General features: G+C 41.8%; 1 protein-coding gene across 1 annotated transcript in view; it reads left to right on the top strand.

The window, feature by feature from the left end:
* SPMIP7 (sperm microtubule inner protein 7) overlaps positions 1-21402 on the top strand; it is a 62086-nt gene extending 40684 nt beyond the window's left edge. The window contains exons 6-9 of the mRNA XM_054495483.2: positions 2407-2448; positions 3542-3649; positions 13714-13821; positions 21192-21402. Of these exons, the coding sequence (XP_054351458.1) occupies positions 2407-2448; positions 3542-3649; positions 13714-13821; positions 21192-21315 (382 nt within the window). The 3' untranslated portion in view covers positions 21316-21402. The remainder of the gene's footprint in view (positions 1-2406; positions 2449-3541; positions 3650-13713; positions 13822-21191) is intronic.
* The last annotated feature ends 1740 nt before the right edge of the window (positions 21403-23142 follow it).

The following is a 23142-nucleotide window of genomic DNA, read 5'->3' as shown; positions in this document are numbered from 1 at the left end:
TTTAGTTTACGTCTACCTGATTACTAACGATCAGTTTTTGCAAGTTTATGACCTGTTTGAATTTTCACATCTGTAACTTGCCTGCTTATATATTTTGTCCCTTTTGCTGTTGGGCTTTTACTTATTGATTGTCACAACTTTTCTGTTCAATATTCTGGGTAAAAATCCTTTCTTGGTAATATGAATCAAAGTATCCCCTTCTAGTCTGTGACTTTTTTATTTTAAGACTTTTCTATTTTTGCTTATCTGAAGTTTTGAATCTTACTGTAAGTAAATTCATCAATATTTTTCTTCAGTTTTTGTTGTTTTTGTGAAGATTTTAATGAGTGTTTCCCTGCCTTGAAATAATAAAGATATCCTCCTTTTATAACTTTTTTTCTAAAATATTCAAAGTTTTGCTTTTCACATTTATTATTTTTAAAGCATTTGATTACTACTTATGATAAGAGCTAAGGATCCATTTTCCCAACATAAATAAGCAGTTATGCTAGCTCAGTTTAATGACAGGATCTTACTAAATAGTTTAATGAGTGATTTGTAGGCCTGTTGGCTAAAGCCTGTGAGTGCTGAGTCACAATCAGCATTTTGCAAAAATGAAGTTGAATAGGAAATATAAAAGTGAATCACATGGAATTTTAAAATGGAACTATGTATTTTTCAATAACTACTGTGGGCAATTATGAAGAATAGCGTGAGACAGACAGACATTACATATAAAAAACACATGCCACTCCAGAAAAAATTATTCGTTCCATCTTTTGCTCCCTGGAATTTCATCTGATTTTCTGGTTTTTAGATGATCAATTTGATCATCACCTCAGTGGAATGGTTAATCTTATATATTTAACTTTATATTTACCTATTCCAAATTAAATTTAAAGCAAAATGCAGAAGATATTGGTCCACAGCAAAATTAATGAGAGTTCTTGCTAAATTTTAACGATCAAAAATCAATATCAAGGATACCATTTTAAAAATCTTTAACAACTGCACCACTTCAATAAAAGTAGTATAAAGTGACCTTTAAATGGGATTTTGTTTTGGTAATTGGTAGAAAAAAGAATGAAATGGAAATACGCAATGCTGTACTCAAGTCTGACTGCTGGATCTAGAAATGCAAATGGTGACAGTACGGAGAACAATATTGAGTCTTGTCAGAAAACTACCATTTTATTGAACCATATCTAAAAATGATGTGCAAGATTTTTGATAAAAATTATTTAAAATATGGTTTTGCCAAATGTGTAAAATACCCCACTATAGACCCCAACGTGTAAATTGAATGGTAATCGTTTAAATAAAAGATTGAAATATTTAAAAATTTAAGATTATTGGCCAGGTGTGGGGGCTCACACCTGTAATCCCAGCACTTTGGGAGGCCGAGGCAGGCAGATCACGAGGTCAGGAGATCGAGACCATCCTGGCCAACGTGGTGAAACCCCATCTCCACTAAAAATGCAAAAATTAGCTGGGTGTGGTGGCACGTGCCTGTAATCACAGCTACTCGAGAGGCTGAGGCAGGGGAATCACTTGAACCTGAGAGACGGAGGTTGCAGTGAGCCAAGATTGTGCCACTGCACTCCAGCCTAGGCGACTAGAGTGAGCCACCATCATCTCAAAAAAAAAAAAAAAAAAAAAAAGATTCTTGTTCATATAGCAAGCTGAAGTTGATGATAATCCCATTTGAATACCTTTTTTAAAATGTAATTTTTTTCTACTAATTCTTAACATGTGAATGTTAGTTCTAAAACTTTATTGGTATATTGGTATTTTTAATTTACATATCATGTGGTAAAATGGCAAATAGCTCAGGCAGATGATAACTTTTTTATTCCAGTTTACATAGATCCACTTAATTTGTTGATTATAAGTCAGCTGGCAAATGAAAAGCTATGTGGGTTAGACAGCACTGCCACATCTCAGAATTCTTCAGCATACTATTCACAGTGGAAGCCTCTTGTATGTAAATGTTCCTTCCAAGAGCTCACACAAAGACCTATATGTGAACGTTTATAACAGCTTTATTCATGATCTCCAAAACCTAGAAACAACCAAGATGCCCTTCAGCAGGTAGATAGATAAAGGTACTGGAGTATGCCCATACAATGGAATACTACTCAGCAATGAAAAAGAACAAACACAACACACAACAATATAAATGAATCTGAAATACATTTTGAAAGCAACCAGACCCACAAGTTTATTATATGGTTCCATTTATTTGACATTCTGGAGAAAGCAAACTACATCCTTAAATAGTCTCTGTTTAAAATCACAAACCTTTAAAGGACAATTCCTATGAGATATCTGTGAAGGCTTTTGTCTTAATTAGAGAAATACTGTAATAATTTGATGTTTATTAACTTAATATAAATAACCCAGTTGCCTCTCTTCTCTTTTTTGAAGTGTGAGTTCAAGTTCTAGAAGTAAATATATTCCTCTCTATACGTAAGTAATGTTTCTCAGTCTTGTAAAAAAATTTTAGATTTATATTTTGATTGTAGTTGCTTTCAGCTCACACATGTTGTATTCACTTTTTAAGACAACTTATATATTGTAACACATTTCTAATGTTTGTGTGGCCTGTTTAATATCAGAAGTCCCATCTAAGGTTTGATTTTGATGAAAGAAAGAAAGAAAAGAAAGAAACAAAGAAGGAAGGAAGGAAAGAAAGAGAGAGAAAGAGTGGCATTTTTCTGTTTTTCCAGATAGGTTACCTTTTGAAATAAAATACCTTGGATGCTACCACTATTGAGTGTTACGAATCATGAAAACTGTTATAATTGCAGAAGGGATGAGACGCTCAGTAACAGTGAAGTGCAGGAAATATCACCTCTTATTTTCTACATTTAATGCCGGCTTTCCATGGATGGCAAAAAAAGTACATTATCTGCCAGTTGGGGTCTTCTCCTGGTTTTTAGATGAAAGAAGAACCTTGAAACAAAGTAGATCCAAGAATATGGAGGAGGGATCTGGACCTTTAGTCCTGGCCCACCCCTCCCATTACTCGGCCTCTTCAGCTCTGCAGTTGACTAGTGTTTCTACCAGTGGCCCCAGAAGTCTTTGAAACCCTCTGATTGGCATTAACTCAGCCTCTCAACTTTCTCTCAGGCCCAAGGGCACGTGGCATGTTGCCCAAGCTCCTCTGCACCTGTGAAGGTTTCCATTCACCAGGAGCCTTATAATCTCTGGCACACACCCGCCTCTTCCTTGCCCAGCCTCCAGCCGGTCTCCAGAGGAGCTGTGCTGGGGCTGCAGGAACAGCCCACTTCTTTGTTCAGAAACACAAAACAGCCCTTACTGTCACTCTGGCTCAAACTTAAGATCAAGGAGCATGCCACCGCTCATTCTGAAGAAGAGAAAATTATCTTTATATTTTTTAAGGAAAATTGTTCTATCATTATGCTTTACATTTTGCATTTTGAGCCTTTGATCTACTTTGGCAAATAAATTTCCTTTGGAAGTTAGAATACTGTTCAATGGTTTCGTCTATGTTTCTTATAAAGAAATATATGCCTTCTTTCCTTTCCACTCTTAACAGTGGTCATGTGCAGTCTACAAATGCTGATGATGTTGACAACCCCTTGGGAGACATCGCATCACTAGCCAAGCAGCGGTGCTCTAAGCCTCTTTATACAAACACAAGTCGGTGAGTTCCATTCATGATTATTTCCCTTGTTTTATTACTAAGGATGAAACATGATGATGGACTTTACTATAAATGAAGCAATTTAAACGTGGCTTTTACTGAACATTGCTGAAGAAGAAAGATACCTGCTTCCTAAAAGAAATGTGGTTTGTCACAAAGGAGATTTTGGGGATTGACTCACTTGGGGCCCTTGAGCAAGTCACTTCATCTCTGTGACTTCAGTTTCTTCATCTGAAACTTGTGAGAAAAAAAATGCCACCAAGTGAGGTGATCGTGGGGGGATCAATAATGTTTGTAAAGTATCTGAGACACGGCAGATCACTAACAGAGAGGAATCACTTTTTTTTTTTTTTTTTTTTTTTTTTTGAGATGGAGTCTCGCTCAGTCGCCCAGGCTGGAGTGCGGTGGTGCAATCTCGGCTTACTGCAAACTCCGCCTCCTGGATTCACGCCATTGTCCTGCCTCATCCTCCCGAGTAGCTGGGACTACAGGCGCCTGCCATCACGCCCGGCTAATTTTTTGTATTTTTAGTAGAGAGGGAGGTTTCACCGTGTTAGCCAGGATGGTCTCGATCTCCTGATCTTGTGATCCGCCCGCCTCGGCTTCCCAAAGTGCGGGGATTACAGGCGTGAACCACCGCGCCCAGCCGAGAGGAATCACTTTTACACGTAGGAACTTGAAAGCTGTCGTGCTGTGCTTCGTCCTGAGGAAGGATCGGTGGGCTGGATTCTTCCATACACTCTGCAAGGAAATCATTGCTATTACACATAATAATTCTAAAAATCTAAAGGAAGGATATAGGAAGAATGCCAATTTAAAATATTCTTCAGGCACAACAATTTAGGATTGTTTCTTCTTTGATACGTATATCTAAATTTTGAAATGTATGAAATATTCTTTCTAAAGAATCAAAACATATTATTTGGGGTCATTTCTTCAAAGAGAGTGAAGAGCAGTATGGCAGCATTTTAAAGATTTGGTGTAAAAATGAACCACTTAACTTCAATAAATTTGGGCATATAGCATTCCTACGTCATCTTGCTGTTAATTTCTGTTTTTAAGCAAACGATATTTGAGCGAATCATATAAAAGAATTGAAGACATTAACTGTACTTATCTGATTTGGGCACTAGAGGGCCTCCAAGGTTGCAAGGTTTTTCTTTTGATTCGCTTTCAATTTTTAACGGAATCTTAACCTGTTAACACAAAGAAATGTTTTTCATTTTTATTTATAAAATATTTATAGACACAGAAAGATATAGTGTCACATATAACGTATCAAATAACATAAGTAAACGCCTGTGTATCCCCTACCTAGTAACATAGAGAATCTTACTCAAATCTTTTCAACCATGTGTGGGGCCCCAATCTCATTGCCTATGCTTCTGCTTCCCCAGCTCAGAAGCTATACTCCTTAGACTTTATGCCTTTCTTTTGCTTACTTTTCTTTCTAGTTTTGATACATACATATGAATCTCTAAACAAATTATTATGTAGTTTCCACAATACTGCTTGAGCTAAAAAGCAAAGTACAGGAGAATACAAACAATATGATGTCATTTGCATGTGAGCACATGCGCTTACTTAGTGCCAAGTAAGGTATAGAGAGCCATCCTATTAAAAGCAAATATGTCTCTTCTTGAATTTTTTTATCTTAAAGTTTCTTGAAGAGAAATGGCTTTATGATAGTATCTTTAGAGTCCTTTTTAATGATTGGTGGCACTTAATCATGGCTGGGAAGCCCTGCTATACCCCTGCCTTTTCAGTGAAAGCCTTTTTTTTTTTTTTTTTTGAGAAAAGAGTCTCACTCTGTCACCCAGGCTGAAGTGCAGTGGCGTGATCTCGGCTCACTGCAACCTCTGCCTCCCAGGTTCAAGTGATTCTCCTGCATCAGCCTCCTGAGTAGCAGGGATTACAGGTGCACACCACCATGCCTGGCTAATTTTTTGTATTTTTAGTAGAGACGGAGGTTTCGCCATGTGGGCCAGGCTGGTCTGAAACTCCTGACCTCGAGTGATCCGCCTGCCCTGGCCTCCCAAAGTGCTGGGATTAAGGTGTCAGCCACCACGCCCGGCCCAAAAGCCATATTTCAGGCAAGGGTCAAGGCCATTTACTCTCTAGTTCAAGTGGTTTCAGCATTGGAATCACCAATTTTTCTACAGGGCAAAAGTTTTAAAAATTTCCTTCATCAGTTGATTTTGTTTTATGGTTACTAAGTCATCTGACATGCCCTGTGTTTTTTATATTGGTAGTGATTGTGCTAATAGCTTAAAAATAGTAGTTTTTATTTTTATTGTAGAACTGAATCTGATCATTAAAGAAAAAGTATAGAAATATTGATAACAATGACAATATAACCAAACTCTTACACATAACCATTATTAACATTTTGGCATATTTCCATCTGTCATACACACTTCTAATCTTGCTTTTATATATTTATATAGCTATGATCACACTACACAGAACATTTTTACCACCATAACATTACCACATAATTATGGGTACATGTTTTTATGAGCTTATCATAGCTTCTATTTGTGTAGATGTACTGTAACTGCCTCATTCACTTAGGTTACATATGTAAATTGTTTCCATATTTTTTATATGACTCTTTCTTGATTTGAAATTATTTACTTAAGTGACACTCCTCCAAAAGGATTCTGGGATCAGAATATGTAAACATTCTTAAAAAGTTCTTAAACTTATGGCTATCATTTTCTTGAAGTGTTATGTGAATTTACAGAGATTTGGTGAGCCAATGGTTATGCTCAGTATTTATGCTCACCTTTAATACTAACATTGAATCTCCACAAATAACATTTTTCCAAAAGTGTTCATTATGAAAATAATTCAGATATTTTTGAAGTGTAGAAAGCAAAATATCTCTTTTATTTTCAATCCCAATATTAAAAGTTTGATTTCTTTTTAGACTCTTCCCCTCATGCATTTATGAATGTGTGCAACATATATATACAAGTGTATTGTGTGTGCATGGATAGGTGGAGTGTGTGTGTGTATGTAAGATTGAAATATGCACTAGATACTTTTGCATATTAAAATCTTTTTAATGGCTAGATGTATCTCACCAAGTCTATAACAAGTTTATATTGCCCAAGCCCTGACTACTTTTCCTGTTGTAAACAATATAGCAAAAGCAGCCTCTACATATATGTTTGTACACTTATCCATGCATTCTTTTGGAACAAATCACTAAAAATGAAATTGTTGCCTGAGTTTTCTTATTAAAATTATTTTCGAATTTGGTAGGCATGCCCAGTTATTAAATGGCATTTAGAGTTCAGGAACTCAAAATGTTAATGCGGTTTCTACTGCAGTTCCTAACTTATAACTTGAGACTAGTTTAGGAAATAGAAAATCCAAAATAGTCATTGGGTTCAACAAAAATTATTGAAGCTCAGTATAGCTATACAGTTATCTTTGTTTCTTCAACAAACATGTACTGTTGACCGGATCTGGGTAGTGTTCAGGATTTTTTTTAAAATGATGCAAATTCATCCCCACTTATAATCTGTGTCAAGCAGAAACTTAAGGTAAGACTGAGATGAGAATCCTGCTTTTTCAGGCCTGGCACGGTGGCTCACATCTGTAGTCCTAGCACTTTGGGAAGCCGAGGCAGGTGGATCACCTGAGGTCAGGAGTTGGAGATCAGCCTGGCCAACATGGTGAAACCCCATCTCTACTAAAAAACACAAAAATTTGCCAGGCTTGGTGGTGAGTGCCTGTAATCCCAGCTACTAGAGAGGCTGAGGCAGGAGAATCGCTTGAGCCTGGGAGGTGAAAGTTGCAGTGAGCCAAGATCGCGCCACTGCACTCCAGCCTGGGTGACAGAGACCCTGTCTCAAAAAAGAAAAAAAAAAGAATCTTGCTTTTCAAATCTGTTGTTTTTATCCTCTTCAATATAAGATCCATATTCTTTGCAAGGGCTCAGTGAAAAAGTTTGAAGAGAAGCTCAGTCCCTTTTAGTAACCATTTTACAGTCCCATATACTTTCAGTGCTTTGCAGTCATGAGTCATCAGTACAAGGAACATAATAATTGAATGATCTGTAATGGCAAATATTTGTCCTTTCCCAGGGATATGGAAAGAGGTGTTGGGGTGCTTTTTCTTTTGTAACGGACTCTATTGTAGATATATTTATACACATATGTATATATATACCTATGTATATATATGTGTGCATGTATGTGTGCGTGTGTGTGTGTGTATGTGTATATATATATATGCATATATATACACATATATATATATGCATCTTACATATATGGGAGAGAGCCCTGGGATATAACATATATGCATCTCACCCTTGTATTTCCAAAGAATAAACAGCCTCAGCACAGGTGAGGTGCAGGCCCAGCTAACAGAGCAGTACAGCCCATGCCTTCTGAACCCAAACCCAGCACTTGCAGTCACCATTTGCTTGTTTTTCCAAACTAGGCAGCTGCCTCTGAGGTACCATCCTCCACTAAGTTATAATCTTTTATCTCAGGACGTTACAAGGTTTCATATTTACTGTGCTTTTTGACCTCAATGATTTCTCTGAGGAAGCATTTGCAAATAAAGAGGAATTGTCGAACATGGACCCCCAGGCAGCCCCTGGCACATGTCTCCCATCAAAAAGGGGGCTTCCCTGTCAGTCACTGGACTGTGTTGCAGCTTAACAAAAAAATCTTACCACAACCCAGGTTAAAGAATAACTCTATGAATAGTAGTTCCTTAGATCAGCCCAACACTTCTGCCTTTTCAGACTACTTTCACACACTCCCTCATTTGTCTTTCAAATAGTGTGCTAAGGCCAGAAGTGAAGGTGCAAGTTCTATCCCCATTTTGCAGATGAGGAGGCTGAGGCCAGAGGAAATGACATAAAGAGCCAAGATCACTCATTTCATGAGTGGTAAAAAGTCCAGAGAACTGGCCTCTTAATCCCCAGGGCAAGCTCTTGCCTTAACTCACATTAAACATGGCTTCTGCCTTTGGCAAATAATGGGTTCTTGGAGCTTTGAGTTATACTGTTTCTACATTCCCTTCTAAATGGAAGAATTGAAGATCCCAAGAACACAGGAGGAAAGAATATACCCACCAGATGAAGAGAATAATCAATAAACCTGTAATTCCTAAAAAATATCTTGTGGCCACGACATGATATTCAGAAAAATGCAATCCAATGACCAAAAGTCATTGCAAAATGTTTCCGGTTTTATTTGCATTTGTCATTGAACAATAAAATCAGACAAACCCCAACTCACAATGAACTCCTGTCTTTTCCTCTCCAGCCGCATCCGCCTCACAGTTCTCTGCAGTCCTTCCCTTCTCTCAGCCCCCTGGGCTGACCCTCCCTAAAGTCCAAGCCTGGAATTTACTACTCTTCCTCCCTCTCCCACTTTCTGCTCCTCTTGCTCACCCTAACTTCCATCCATCACCTGCTGCTCCTCTCACATTGGTCTGCACCTGCTGCACGCTGGGCACTGTGCCAGGCCTTTACTTGCATCACATTGCCCCCAGCACCCTCCAAGAGAGTGCAGCTACCCTGACTGATGGCCAATTATAGGTGAGGATGCCTGAGAAAACTTCAGTTGAGGTCTAAGTTCACACAGCTGGTCAGGGCAGCCCTGGAATTAAATGTGTCTGTCTCACACCCCCCTCCCTTATGTCGCATCAATGGTCTTTGTCCACTTGGGATCTTTAAACATTTAAATGTGCATTTTTAAAATTAAAAGCATTAGTGTGAAAGCTATTGGGAGCTAAGTCAGCTTGATGTCTGCCTAGAACTGTACCTGATATAGAATGGCTCTAAATGAAAGACTATCACATTGATTTGAACCTGCACTTACACCCCGCCCGGTATAATTGCAGCCCACTGTGAGCTAACGAGGCTCTCCTGGCTGGGCTGGGAGTAATGCCAACGGCCCTTCCTATTCAGTTCAGTTGCACTGAGGTCCAGTTCTACCACTTGCCAGCTTGGTTGGTGCTGGCCATGATACTTAGACTTTCTCTGCCTCAGTTTCTCCATCTATAAAATGGACATGATCATAGGACCTATGACACAAGATTGTTGTGAGAATTAAACAGTCAATTTACATCAAGCATTTAAAAGGGTGCCTGGAATATAGAACATACTCAATGACTATTAGTCACGTTTAGAGTGTAGAGTGAGAATTTGTATGCATGCCTAAATTTTATGCATATATACAATACATATATTCTACATATAACATGGTTTTCTCCACATATTTCCCATCTCATATTTAACTTACATACCATCTGTGCTCCCTTCTTCTGAGTTACTAAACTTCTTGATTTTCTTAAATTACTTAATTTCTATTTTATCATGTTTTGTCGAGAACCAATTCATTGTAGACTTGGGCAATAATATATTCAAATTTATCAATTAGTGAACAAAATCCTGGCTTATTTGGAACTAGGGAGTACAAAATGAGGTGCTTAAAGGACTAGAAGCTGTGGAGCAAAGGCAAAAATGAAGACTTCTTATTTTTAAGTGGGTCTCTGCTTCTCTCTACTTTCCTCAAATGGGGAGTGGAATTCTTTGAACATGCGACTAATCTGGAAATCCATTTCCCGACTTGTATGTTTCAGTATCTTTAATAGCTTTGTTCCCTCCAGCTGAAAAATAATGTTTCCTAACAGCAGCAGTCTAAAGTGTTCCCCAGAGAGTATTCTCCTCTTAATATAAGGTCACTGTGTTGCACTTAAGATGGCAAAATTCCCCTTGTTATGGCCATATGTGCCAGGGTTAAATGGAATAGATTTAGAATCAGTGTGGGTGAGGACTTTCGTTTTCAAATATTTGGCAGTTTATTATGCAACTGAATTCATTCTCAAGACTGAGCAGCTAATCAGTCTACTCTTTCATGAAATGTTATTATTAAATATGATGTAATCTAATAGCATTAAGACAATGCAACATATGATACTATTTAGCATCAATAACACGCATGCCACAGAGGCACAGAGGCTGTGCAATGTTTTTTATCAGGCCCTTCATGTGATTGACAGATGGCCTGCGTCCATCCCTCTGACTTCTTAACTGCTCTGATGGCAGGATATGACTTTAGAGGCATTTTAATTCTGCAGGTGTTTTCAAAGGCAGTGGAAAAAACCTTTCACACAGATGGAGGGGATTTCCTTTGTAACATGCATGGAAGCTTTAATGAATGGTTGGGGGAGAGACACACGCATGAATAACCTTGCCTCATTCTGGGTTACCTCTCTAACTTACAGCTGCACTTTTCCAACAAAATTCCAAGAAATCCTGCAGGGCACTGCCTAGAATTCGGCAGCTTCAGTTCACTCACCTAGGTCCCTCCAGCAAGCTTGACAATGTGGCTGTAAAACAGAGGCTCCCGAACTTAGCAGCACAGAAGAGTCATCTGGAGAGCTGTCAAAAGTCCCAGTGCTCAGGCCACACCACTTACTAGTTACATAAAAATGTGGGGCTGGGCCGGGCGTGGTGGCTTACGCCTGTAATTCCAGCACTTTGGGAGGCCGAGGAGGGTGGATCACGAGGTCAGGAGTTCGAGACCAGCCTGACCAACAGGGTGAAACCCCTACTCTACTAAAAATACAAAAATTAGCTGGGCGTGGTGGTGCAAACCTGTAATAGCAGCTACTCAGGAGGCTGAGGCAGGAGAACCACTTGAACCCAGGAGGCGGAATTTGCAGTGAGCCAAGATTGTGCCACTATACTCCAGCCTGGGCAACAGAGTGAGATTCCATCTCAAAAAAAAAAAAAAAATTGTGGGGATGGGAGCCAGGCATTGGTACCTTTAAAGATGCCCCTGAGATGTCAGTGTGCAGCACCATTGGGAACCTCTGTCTTAGCATCTTTTCAGCTGTCTGTACTGGATAAACTTTGCAATCTCCATGTGTATGGCCCTTATTTTGTAAATGTTTTATTTCTTTAAATTACTGTATTTCAATTGAAATTAGTTTAGCATCTATTAAGTGCTAACACTTTGCTGTTTTCACGTTCATTGAATTCCTCTAATCCCCAGAGTGCCCCTAAGAGATTAGTGTCATCCTCTTCATGCAGCAGTTGACCGAGCTGAAGCCCAGAGAGCTTTCTTCACTGGAGTAAAACCTCACAGTTGATTAAGGGGCAGAGTCAGGCTTGCCACAGAAGCCTGCTTCTCGATGCAGTGGGCTTCCCCCACTCTTTAGCTGCCTTATTTTCCTAGTCTCACAAAATCTGTTATTTTGTACTATTGATTCTGCTGTTGCCATAGATGTAATTTCCCTTCACTTTGTTAGTCTCTGGGTGTCCTTGATTATATCACCTGCAAGCCAATAAGTCATCACCAACAGAGTCATAAATTACACAGCTGGAAGAGAATTAGGAGATTTATTAGTGCAATTCCCTGCCTGATACGTATTTTCCCCCTAACATTCTGATACTTGCACATAATCAATGTGGGAAGGACACCAAGAAATTGCAATGTGAATCCTTCTCATTGTTTCCACTTCTCCCTCACCCAAGTCCTTCCGGTTGGTATCACTACCGGGGGTCAGGCTGAGGCTAGAAGGCTCCAAAAGACTATGTCCAGTCCAGATCCCAGAGATGATATGGGTAACCGGGGTCTGAATCTTCCTCCCAACCCTTAAGCACACACCCCTTTCACTAACCTCTCTTCTGCCTGCCTTGTCACCTGATACTTTCAGGAGCAACTCCTATAAGCTCCAAATTTTGAAAATTACTCCTAAGATAAGTGGTTTCTGGAGAAGGCTTTGTTTGGCTTACTTGTCGTGTGGGAAGGTCATGGATATAACGAAGGCAGCTACTGAAGAACCGTTCCTCCACCACCCACAGAGGTTTGCTTGTTGCTACTGTGTTGCATTTTGTCTGGGCGCCAATTTTGAATCGGGAACCATGCCACAAGGATGTCCTGCTCTCAGAGAAAGGCCCAAGGATGGCAAGTGAAAGCCACTGAGATGAATGAAATTTGCAATCTGCCCACTGGCCCTTTCCTCCCTGGGGGCAAGTTCATGATGGTGGCCTTTCTTATTCCTCCCTGAGGCCAGCACAGTGAGCTGAGGCCATGGCGTTGATACGACTCTGCAAAGATGGTAGGCTATTACACAGAGCCTCATGACCTGTAAATGTTGTGTTCTTGGACTTCGAAATACAATTTAAATCTTATTTTCCTCAACTCATTGCAGCACACAGAATGGAGCTTCACACTGGGCCTGTCCCATAAACCTTACCCACCTCCTAGGAAATAATCTGTGTAAACCACCTTGTGTGCTATCATGGCAAGAGCATTCATTATTCTTCACATTCCTTCCTCTGAACTACCCACTTAAGCCTTTCTCTTAAATGCTTGTTTGCCTTTTCGGGAGAGAGAGAGCTTTTATACACACTGAAGAACGGCTTCTTCACTCTTGTGTTTTCCTTTTATCTCCCACTGTCCCTGGTGGAGAAAAGAACAGGGAAGCAGAAGAGTCAGTGGAATTCAAACTAAACTGTTTAAATTCAAATTCTAAACCGACTGTTGTAGAATTAATGCTGGTGTACATTTGTTTCCAATGGGCAATTTTAGGAAATCATCTGAAATTTATAATGCAGTACATTAATGGTGATAAGAAAGATATCTGATAAAAGTAACAATGCTATAAATGTAAGAGTGTATATTCATTAATATTAGAGTCTGCATTACAGAAATATGTGTGGGATACAGGTCTGCCGCTCTGTCAAGACCTGGTATCTTCCTGCATTATGAAACAGAGCTCAGCAGTGAGTCATGTTTGTAAAAGACATGGAAATTTAAAATAGCAGAAAAACATGAACTTGAAATAAATTTTATCGACCCCAGAATAGGGCTGTTATCTAAGTACCTGTGCATCAGCATGCCCCAGGCCTGCACTGTTTCGTTTTTGGACAGCCCAAGTTCCACACCTTATACAGGAAAAAAAAAATTAGACTGCATCTTTCTTTATATTTTTCATATTTGGGTGCTAGTTACCATGACAATTTCACAAATCATCATTTTAATTTCCTCTCTTCCTCCTCTCTTAACTCTTCACTTTAGTGCTGCAAATATTCCAGGATATACCGGCAAGGTTCATTTCACAGCCACCCACCCAGCAAATTCTAATATTCCATCAACAACCCCATCACCAGATTCAGAACTTCACCGGTAAGTATGAATCCTATTACTCAATTTGCTCAGATACATTAGGAGGGGAAATCCTAATTGTGTTTATTCCATTAAAGAATAATTAAATAGTAAAAGCAAATTTACATTGTTTTTAAAAATGTGGCATCAAATCCGAAACAGAAAAAAGATAATTTTCCATTTTCCTACTGAGGGGAACTTTATTAAGCCTTGTATGTGTTTCCTTTTTGAATCTTACCCAAAATTACACTGAAAACCAGGTGTAGATTAATGTTATTATGAATGTGACCAAAAGGGGCATATGAAGGTATTTCAGGCGCATTAGAGGAATGGCATCTTTGCTTCTTAGGCTCACAGCTGTGCACACACATCACCCTTCTGCATGACCATCAGAAGACACATGGAACATACATCAGATACATAGTTACTTCTTGTGAACAGGCACCTTACTTTTATAAAAGACAAAATTCTGTTGCAAGTCACATATATTTTTAAACTCACATTTTGGAAATTGAAAGCAGGAGATGTGGCCAGGCATGGTGGCTAACGCCTATAATCCCAGCACTTTGGGAGGCTGAGGTGGGCAGATCACTTGAGGTCAGGAGTTCAAGACCAGCCTGAAGAACATTGTGAAACCTTGTCTCTACTAAAAATACAAAAATTAGCCAGTATGGTGGGGGGCACCTGTAATCCCAGCTATTTGGGAGGCTGAGGCAGGAGAATCACTTGAACTCGGGAGGCGGCGGTTGCTGTGAGCTGACAGTGCCACTGCACTTCAGCCTGGGCAACAGAGTGAGACTCCATCTCAAAAAAAATCCCAGAAAACAGGAAATGTTAGATTCAAGGTTACTGAAGTTTCCTTTATTTGAAGCTACTAGTGAGAAGGAGCACATCGTTACTCACTTATTATAACTCAAATTTGAAAGCACCTGATGGAATTCCTGGCATTGCAAAAGGTTTTGAAAATGCAAACACAGTCTGAACGATGTCTAGTGGTTGGCCCAGTGCAGATGAATATGCTAGCACAGTAGGAAGGCAGACTATAGGGACAGCAGTTCACCCCCTAAAGGAGAACTTGTTCTAGATCACATTCTTTTGGTAGAGGATTCATTCATTTATCACACATTTTATTTATTTATTTATTTATTTATTTATTTATTTATTTATTTATTTATTTGAGATGGAGTACTCTGTCGCTCAGGCTGGAGTGCAGTGGTGCGATCTCAGCTCACTGCAACCTCTGTCTCCTGGGTTCAAGAGATTCTCATGTCTCAGCCTCCCAAGTAGCTGGAATTACAGGCGTGCACTATCACGCCCAGCTAATTTTTGTATTTTTGGTAGAGACAGGGTTTCCCCATGTTGGCCAGGCTGGTCTTGAACTCCTGACCTCAAGTGATGCTCCTGCCTTGGCCTCCCAAAGTGCTGGGATTACAGGCATGAGCTGCTGTGCCTGGCCTTATCAAACATTTATTGAGCATCAATTCTGGGCCAGGCACTGTTCAAGACACTGAAGATAGAGGGCTGAACAGACAAGGTCCCGGCTTTCAGGAGCTTATTTTCTGGTACGAAAGATAGACAGTAAAGAAGCACACAAGTTAACTGAAGAAATGAAATAATAATCTTAGCTAGTGAAATGTAGAAGAAAGACTGATGTAGAAGAGAGTTCCACAGAAGGGGCTTATTGAGCTTGGTGGTAAGGGAGAGCTTTCTGAGGAGGTGACTGTCAGGCCATGGATACCAAGCCAGAGCTCCTGCTCTGATCAGCTTCTTAAAACTTTCAGAAAGGCAATGGCTATGAATGGGAGCAGCTGCCATGCATGGGCCTCTTGGGCTGTGGCTCCTGGTCCACCCAGCTGCTAATCCTTTTATTCACTCACCCATTTGCTGGTGGATTCACATGATCTTTTACTAAGTCAATGCATGTTTACTGTGCTCCAACAAATCACAAGAACTGCTTGCAAGGAGCTCACCATCTCACAATGAGAAATAATTGTAGCAGAGGATGACAAAAAATGTCTTAACACTAATAATCACTTCTGTTGGCTGAGTGCTTTGTGGGTACTAACTCATGTCACGGTCCCAGGAACCCTGTGAGGAAGGGAATGTTACTATCCCCATTTTACAGATAAGGAAACTGAGGCACACACAAGCTGCCTGGGGCTCTGGGATGGGGCACTAGAGAAGACTTCACAGAGGAGTGGCTCAGGCAGTGACTTGAAGGAGTGGGGCTTGGTCCCACATAATTGAGGGCAGCAAGCATTCCTCGTGGCACAGTAAAGGCACCCTAGGAGGCGGCTCTCAGGCCCTGACTAGCCTGTTGTAGGCCACTGCGTATAGACAGTTCTACGCATCCCACAAGCCCTGTGTGCGTGGCCTTTTCTAAGGTGCTTGCCAATAGGAGGCTTTATCAACACATCTCACTTTCTGGATTGGTAATTTTCTAGCATCTCTCCAGGCCATTTGATGAGAAACATTTTAAAAGGAGGTCAATGGCTTTCTAGGCTAATAACTTGCATTTGTTTTTTTCTCAAGACACATTTTTTTCCCAGTCTCAATATTTGCATGTATTTAAAAAACAAATTCTGTTGTGTATATCATCCTAACAACATGATATTATGATGAGATATGGGTATATAGTAAAATGGTTACTATAGTGAACATATTAATATCCGTCATCTCCATAGTTACCCATTTTCCCCTTCCCCCTGTGGTCAGAACAGCTATAATCTACTCTGTTAGCAAAAATCCTGAATACGATGTACTATGACGCCCTGTAGTCCTCATGATGGATCTTATGTCTCAGGCTTGTTTCTCCTGCGTGTCTGCTACTTAGCATCCTTTGACCTACATCTCCTGTTGCCTCACCCCCCACCGAATCCCTCATAACCACTGTTCTATTCACTCTCTCTGTATATTTCACCTTTTATTTCTTTTTTAGATTCTACATGTAAGTGAGATTGTGCAACGTGTTTCTTTCTGTGTCTATTAGCAAAATGACTTCCAGGTCCTTCCGTGTTGTGCAAATGGCAGGATCTCCTCCTTTTAAAGGCTGAATAATATTCCATTTTCTTTATCCATTCATCTATCAACAGACATCTAGGTTGTGTCCATATCTTAGCTATTGTGCATATGATGCAATGAACACAGGAATGCAGATATCTTTATGAGTTGGTAATTTCATTTCCTTTGAGTATATCTCCAGAGAAGGAATAAGTTATTTTTATGTTTAATTTCTTTAGGAAACTCCATACTGTTTTCCATAATGGCTGCACCAACCTACATTCCCATCAACAGTCTATCATTTCTCTACACGCTCATCAACACTTATTATCTCTTGTCTTTTTGATGGCAGCCATTCTAATTGGTGTGAGGTGATATCTCACTGTGGTTTGTATTTCCCTGATGAGCAATGTTAAGCACTCTTTCATACACCAGCTCACCATTTTTGTTGTCTTTGGGGATATGTCTGTTCAGGTCCTTTGCCCATTTTTTAAATTGGGTTATATATTTTCTTGCTATTGAGTTGTATGAGTTCTTTATAAATTTTGGATATTAACCCCTTATCAAATATATGGTTCCCAAATATTTTCCCCCAGTCTGTAGGCTGCCTTTTCATCTTGCTGATTGTTTCCCTTGCTGCACAGAAGTATTTTAGTTTGACATAGTCATATTTACTTATTTTTGTTTTGGTAGCCTAAGCTTTGGGTGTGATACACAAGAAATCATTGCCAAGGCCAATGTCAAGACATATTTTGAAATGTTATAAATCCATTTCCAAAGGCAAAGCTGGTAGACATTTAGACAAGTAATATATATTTACTTCATGTGAGGGACATAAAACAATGTCAAAATTAAATACATCCTTATATTGATCATTTAGACTCACTGTCCAAAGAGAGCTGGGATGAAACCTTGTGGCTGGTTCTTGATTTAGGAGGGGTCCGATGCAGAGATTCTTTGTCAGTGCAGCTATAAACATTGCTAATCCGTTTTCTTTCTTTGTTCACAATCCATCTTCTCACCCCCAAATCTCGGACCCCACCCTGATCTCTGATTGCCCTAACATATCTACACAACACATAATCAAGCCATCCAATGTGTGATAAAAGGTTCCTATTATCTTTCAGATAAATCTCTATTTCTAAATGAAAAACTGTCCCCTACTGTTACTCCCGGAGAATATAACTTGTATCTTTCAGCCAGACTTTCACATCCAGATTCAGGCCCATAGCTGACTCCTGGGGGTCCTCGCAATCCCTCTCAATACACACATACTACACACGTGGCTGTCATCCATGGCCCTCACTATACACACATACTGCACATACAGCTGTCATCCATGGCCTGAATGGGGACCCAGCGCCCTCTGAGGTAGCTTCCCTGGGATTCTTATTCTCAGGGTGCAGATAACTCTCTAGAGAAAGTGACACTAACCACAGTGTCACCCACAACTAAGTGATGGCTCATGCTGGGCCCAGATGTCAAGGCCTGCACTTCTGCCTTCTCCCCTAACAGCAGCTCCTGGCAAGTGGTGGTATTCTGGCATGAAAAATCATGGTGCGGAGGGGCAGGAGGGAATTTAAACGTGTAAAAACTCACTGTGCTTTCATAAGGACTGTGCCCTCTAGTAGGAAGGCCTGGCCCTTATGATCAGAAAATTGGGCCTTCCAGGCTCTTCACATCAAAAAGTATCACTCTGATTGTATCTAACACTATAATTTATTTTTCTAAAACTTTCCAGTGAAAGTATGAGCCTTGATCTCTCTCTGATGAGTGTCATGAGAACATAGTGAGCTAACTTCCTCCTGACTGTTTCTGCTTGATTTGATGCATTTTTTCCTGTTATTTCTAAGAAGTCGTCTTCACATGGGCATCCCCTGGGAACTCCTGAATATTCACTGCTACTGTACTCTCACTGCTCCTCTGCAATAGGTTCCTCGCTTATTAAGAGCTAATGCCATTCCTGTGGTGGCTGTCTTCAAACCTCTCTGTGCCAAACGAGCTTCCAGTCCCTTCCCCACGCCCCTCTCAGCTGGTCTTGCCTCCTGCTTGCTGGGGCACCCAAGGTGACCCCTTCATTTTCCCTGCTAGTGTCCCCTCCTCCTCTCCACATCCCAGGCTCTATTTCCATCACTGTTGTCTCCCTTTTCCCCCAGGAAGACACACTCTTACTTTTCTAAAATATTGGTCATTATTTCTGAGCTCTGAGTCCTGTGGTCCCATCAGTCCTGCTTCCTCCCCTTCTGCCCCGCAGTGCTGGCCTCTCTCAGCTGGCCAGTTGTTTATGAAGAACCCCAGCGGAGTCTCCCTGTGGCTTCCCTGTGAGCTGCCACCCTGTTCTCCCCTCTCGTTCCTTTCACTTCTAAACTTCCTGAAAAAGCAAACAGCTAATCTCCCGTGCCTCCTGCCTTCACTTCCTTCCTGCGCACTCTCTCCTGAACCTGAACCTCCTGGCTCTGGATTCTGACACCAGCAGTCAAGTGACATGCTCCTGCCTGCCAGGCTGTACACTGGAAGGGGGACAAGAGAGAGGCCATTGGATCTGCTTGATGCAGAGGCAAGGAACAGTGCATTTGGCTGGATCTCTGTAATTGAGAAAACTGCACTGGTGGTTTGGAGGTTTTATGTTGTTTAGACCTCAAATGTTGATGCAAAGGGGTCCATGGCCATATACTCCCATACCATATTTGGAGCAAAGTGCATAGGGCCCCCACAGTGCCTCAGGATGAATATTGGGATGGAATGCAAACTGAGAGGAAGGGACAGTTGAAAGAGATTTGAAGTGAGGAGATGGGATGTGTTGGAGGTGAAGAAGAAGGGATGTGACCTACCTCCAAAGTTGTGAGCAAGGGCAACACAGGCACAAATGCTTTTTCTAGCTCCCATTTCCACGACAGTCCAGTGTTTCTTGCCCACACCCTCCCACCAGAAGGTAACCTTCACAGAAACTTGCCTTCCCACCTCTGCAGCCATTTCTCACAACATATAATATACATATGTGTATGTGTGTGTATTTATATATACAAAGCAAAATAAAATATTAGTTCAAGGTGATCATAGCATAAAACAAAGCCATTTTAGATGTAGTCACTATATAGAGGGTTAATTTTAATTATTTTTAATTTCCCATACCAGCATTGTAACTCGCTGCTAATACAAGCACTGCATTGTGTGTGTAATTCAAATAGCAACAAATTCACAGCAATATTACTTCAGGCCATGGGCCTGTGGGGTTGCTCACAATAGCTGGCCCAACTCCTGTGATACTGGGACAGCCACCTCCAGGAAGAATAGGGAGTTTGGGAATGCCAGTAACCCAAGGGGATAAAACATTACTTGCAAAGCATTCCACATTTTCAAAGCTTTTCAAAAAAAAAATATTTTAATTATCACACCAAACTTGATAGGGCAAATTTGTTCCTACTGGGTATAAAAGCAAAGTAAAATGAAGCTCAGCCATGAGCCTCCTGTGGGAACAGGCAACTTAAATGCACTGGCAGAGCCAGTAAAACCCTGTACACCCCGCCTTGCTCACCCTCCCCCAGCAGCCTCTGGGGGAGGCCCAGGCCCCTCCCACCCATGTCTTTTCCTGGCCTCTGGGTGAGGCCCAAGACCCCCACCCATGTCTTCTCCCAGCCCCTAGATGAGGCCCAGGACCCTTCCACCCATGTCTTCTCCTAGCCTCTGGGTGAAGCCTGGGTCCCTCCCACTCCCCATGTCTTCTCCTGGCCTCTGGGTGAGGCCTGGGTCCCTGCCACCCATGTCTTCTCCCAACCTCTGGGTCTGGCCCAGGTCCCCCAACCCATGTCTTCTCCAGGTCTCTGGGTGACCCACCCATGTCTTCTCTTGGCCTCTGGGTGAGGCCCAGGCCCACCCCACCCATGTCTCCTCTTGGCCGCTGGGTGAGGCCCGGGTTCCCCCCTCCCATGTCACCCCTGTCTTCTCCAGGCCTCTGGGTGACCCAGGTATGTCTTCTCCTACCCTCTGGGTGAGGTCTGCCTGCCCCATGTCTTGTCCTGGCTTCCCTGGGCCTTATCTGTCCGCCCCTCACTCCTCCTTGGAGGAGACTCCTCTTGATTCCCCCGGCCACCCCGCCCGGAGAGCTCTCCCCAGCGTGCGCTGGGCCCTCCCCAGGCACGGTGCAGTGGGGTTCCTTGGGTGGCTTTCTGCAGATCACCCCCATCCCTAGCACCCACCATAATTCTCTGCGCAGCGCAGAGGTGCAATCCCTGAAACTGAGTGCTCCCCAGCACGAGTCATCCTCGCTCCCTGCCTGCAGTGCGCGCTCTCCTCCCCTTCCCGCACATGGGTATCATTAGTTGGATGAGGTTGTATATTTGTATATGTATTTTATGTCTCATTTTCCTCCTTTTTTCCCCATCCTGCCTCAGCGTCTTACGGAAAGAAATGGCAGTTGACCTCTTCCGTCACCAGGCTCCGCTGTCTCGACTGGTCACAACTGTGAGACCCTACAATCCCTTCAACAAGAAGGACAAAGAAACCATAGACTACTAGAGGAGGCGGCCTTGCGCGGACTGGCCAGGCCTCCGCCTGGGGAAGGCTTGTGCGGCGGTGGGAAATAAAGGTGGCTTCTCCCCGCTGCGCAGCGTGGTGGGGTTTGGTGCTGTTCTCCGCTGGCCTGCGCATCCCTGCCCAGCCCCGCCTCTCTCCTTCCGCAGGTGGCGCTCAGCTGGACCCGGGGCGCCGGCCACCCGCGGCTCAGACTCCCAAGCCGCTGGCAGCAGGGGAGCAGGGGCTGTGTTGCAGAAGATTCCTCTTTAGGGTTGGAATATTGGGTCTACCTAGAGGTTTCACATCGGACCACTTCAGTGCAGGGATTCTAGAGCAGAGAGCAGACCATAGCTTTTAGAATCTCAAAGGCAATCTAGTCAAAAATCCATATGCTGTCAGTGGGAACACTGAGCTACTGAGAAAGTGCGTTCTTTTCTCGCAGGGGACACATCACACAAGGGGACAACATCTACCCTGTCTTGGCCTGCTCCAGTGTTTCCCTCAGAGAGAAGTGTTCCCCAGTCCCCATGAGGGTCCTGAAGTCTAAGTCAGGACCACTTTGGGTTAGAGGGTGGCCTGACCCGGCCTTGACCAAAGAGAGCACCAGCTCGCAGAATCTCTCAGGGGTGCATGTGGGCTGAGGGGGAGCCCTCTGGCCTTCGGAATATACACATAAAGCATATTTATATAGTATTTGCATACACATATACACATACACAGAGCCTACTGGAGTTTACAAAGTGCTTTTGTAAACCTTAGCTCATTTGATCCTGCAACCTTGTAATAAGTTCTTGTAGCAGGCATTTTACAAATATCTTGCATTTTATGAATAAAATAGACTAAGGCCAGGAGAAGTGAAGTATTTAAGGTCACGCAACTAATAATTAGTAGGGTTATAACTAGAATCCAGGTTCTCTAAATTTAGATATTATACCTCTCCTACCCTTCCATTTTTTCAGCAAATTGGATAACCTTCAATGAATTATAAAAACAAAACAAATAGAAACTGAAAAAAAAAAAACCCTCCCTGTGTTTCTAGACTTTTCTGAAGTGTCTCAGGGTTTTTATCTGACTTCTAAGAAGTTAAGATCAAGATAGTTATACCTCAGAACTCCAAGTAAATGTGTAAATGCTTTTGGGGGTAGTTTGTTCTTGATTTTCCCATAGAAAGGAGGAAGTCAGCTACCTTTGTGATGGAATCATGTATTGCCTCAATGGACAACAACACAGACTTCAATGGTGAGTGTTCTACCAGGATGAAACAGGAAGGGCAACAGCCATCCATCCTGAGGGCGGACGTGCCTGCATGCAAAAGGAATGGTTCCCCCTGAACCCAATCTTGTAGTTTCATTATTTTTAGAAAGAGTGAATTGGAAAAAAAAATAGACCCAAATAAAAATCTTCAACTCTGGAATGTTCTCAGCAAAACACAAATGGGGCAGTATTAGCCTCCTTCAGGAAGCAGGTTAACGTAGGTACCTGAGATTACATTTTGCGGTAAACATCCCTGGCAGGCCACTTTGTCAGGGGGTGGTGGTGCTCACAATCTGAGGCACCTCTTCATCATTCTGGGCATTGATAGGGCTTCAGTAATACTGGATCTTAGCATTTTCCAGGCTAAGATAATTTTTCCATTCTCTACAGTGCAGATACCTAGACACCTGTCAGAGCACTTGAACACCCCAATGCTGCTTCTAGAAGGATGTTGGCTTTGTCTGTAGCATCCCTGGGCCTCATTCAGAAAAATAGAAATGGTGACTCTTCATTTGCTTGTTCAGACTTCTCACTTGTGAAGATAAAATGCAAATCCTGCTCACCACAGACCTAGAA

The sequence above is a fragment of the Pongo pygmaeus genome, chromosome 6 (assembly GCF_028885625.2).
Source record: "Pongo pygmaeus isolate AG05252 chromosome 6, NHGRI_mPonPyg2-v2.0_pri, whole genome shotgun sequence".
NCBI lineage: Eukaryota > Metazoa > Chordata > Mammalia > Primates > Hominidae > Pongo > Pongo pygmaeus.
This window is presented reverse-complemented; position numbering and strand designations above follow the sequence as displayed.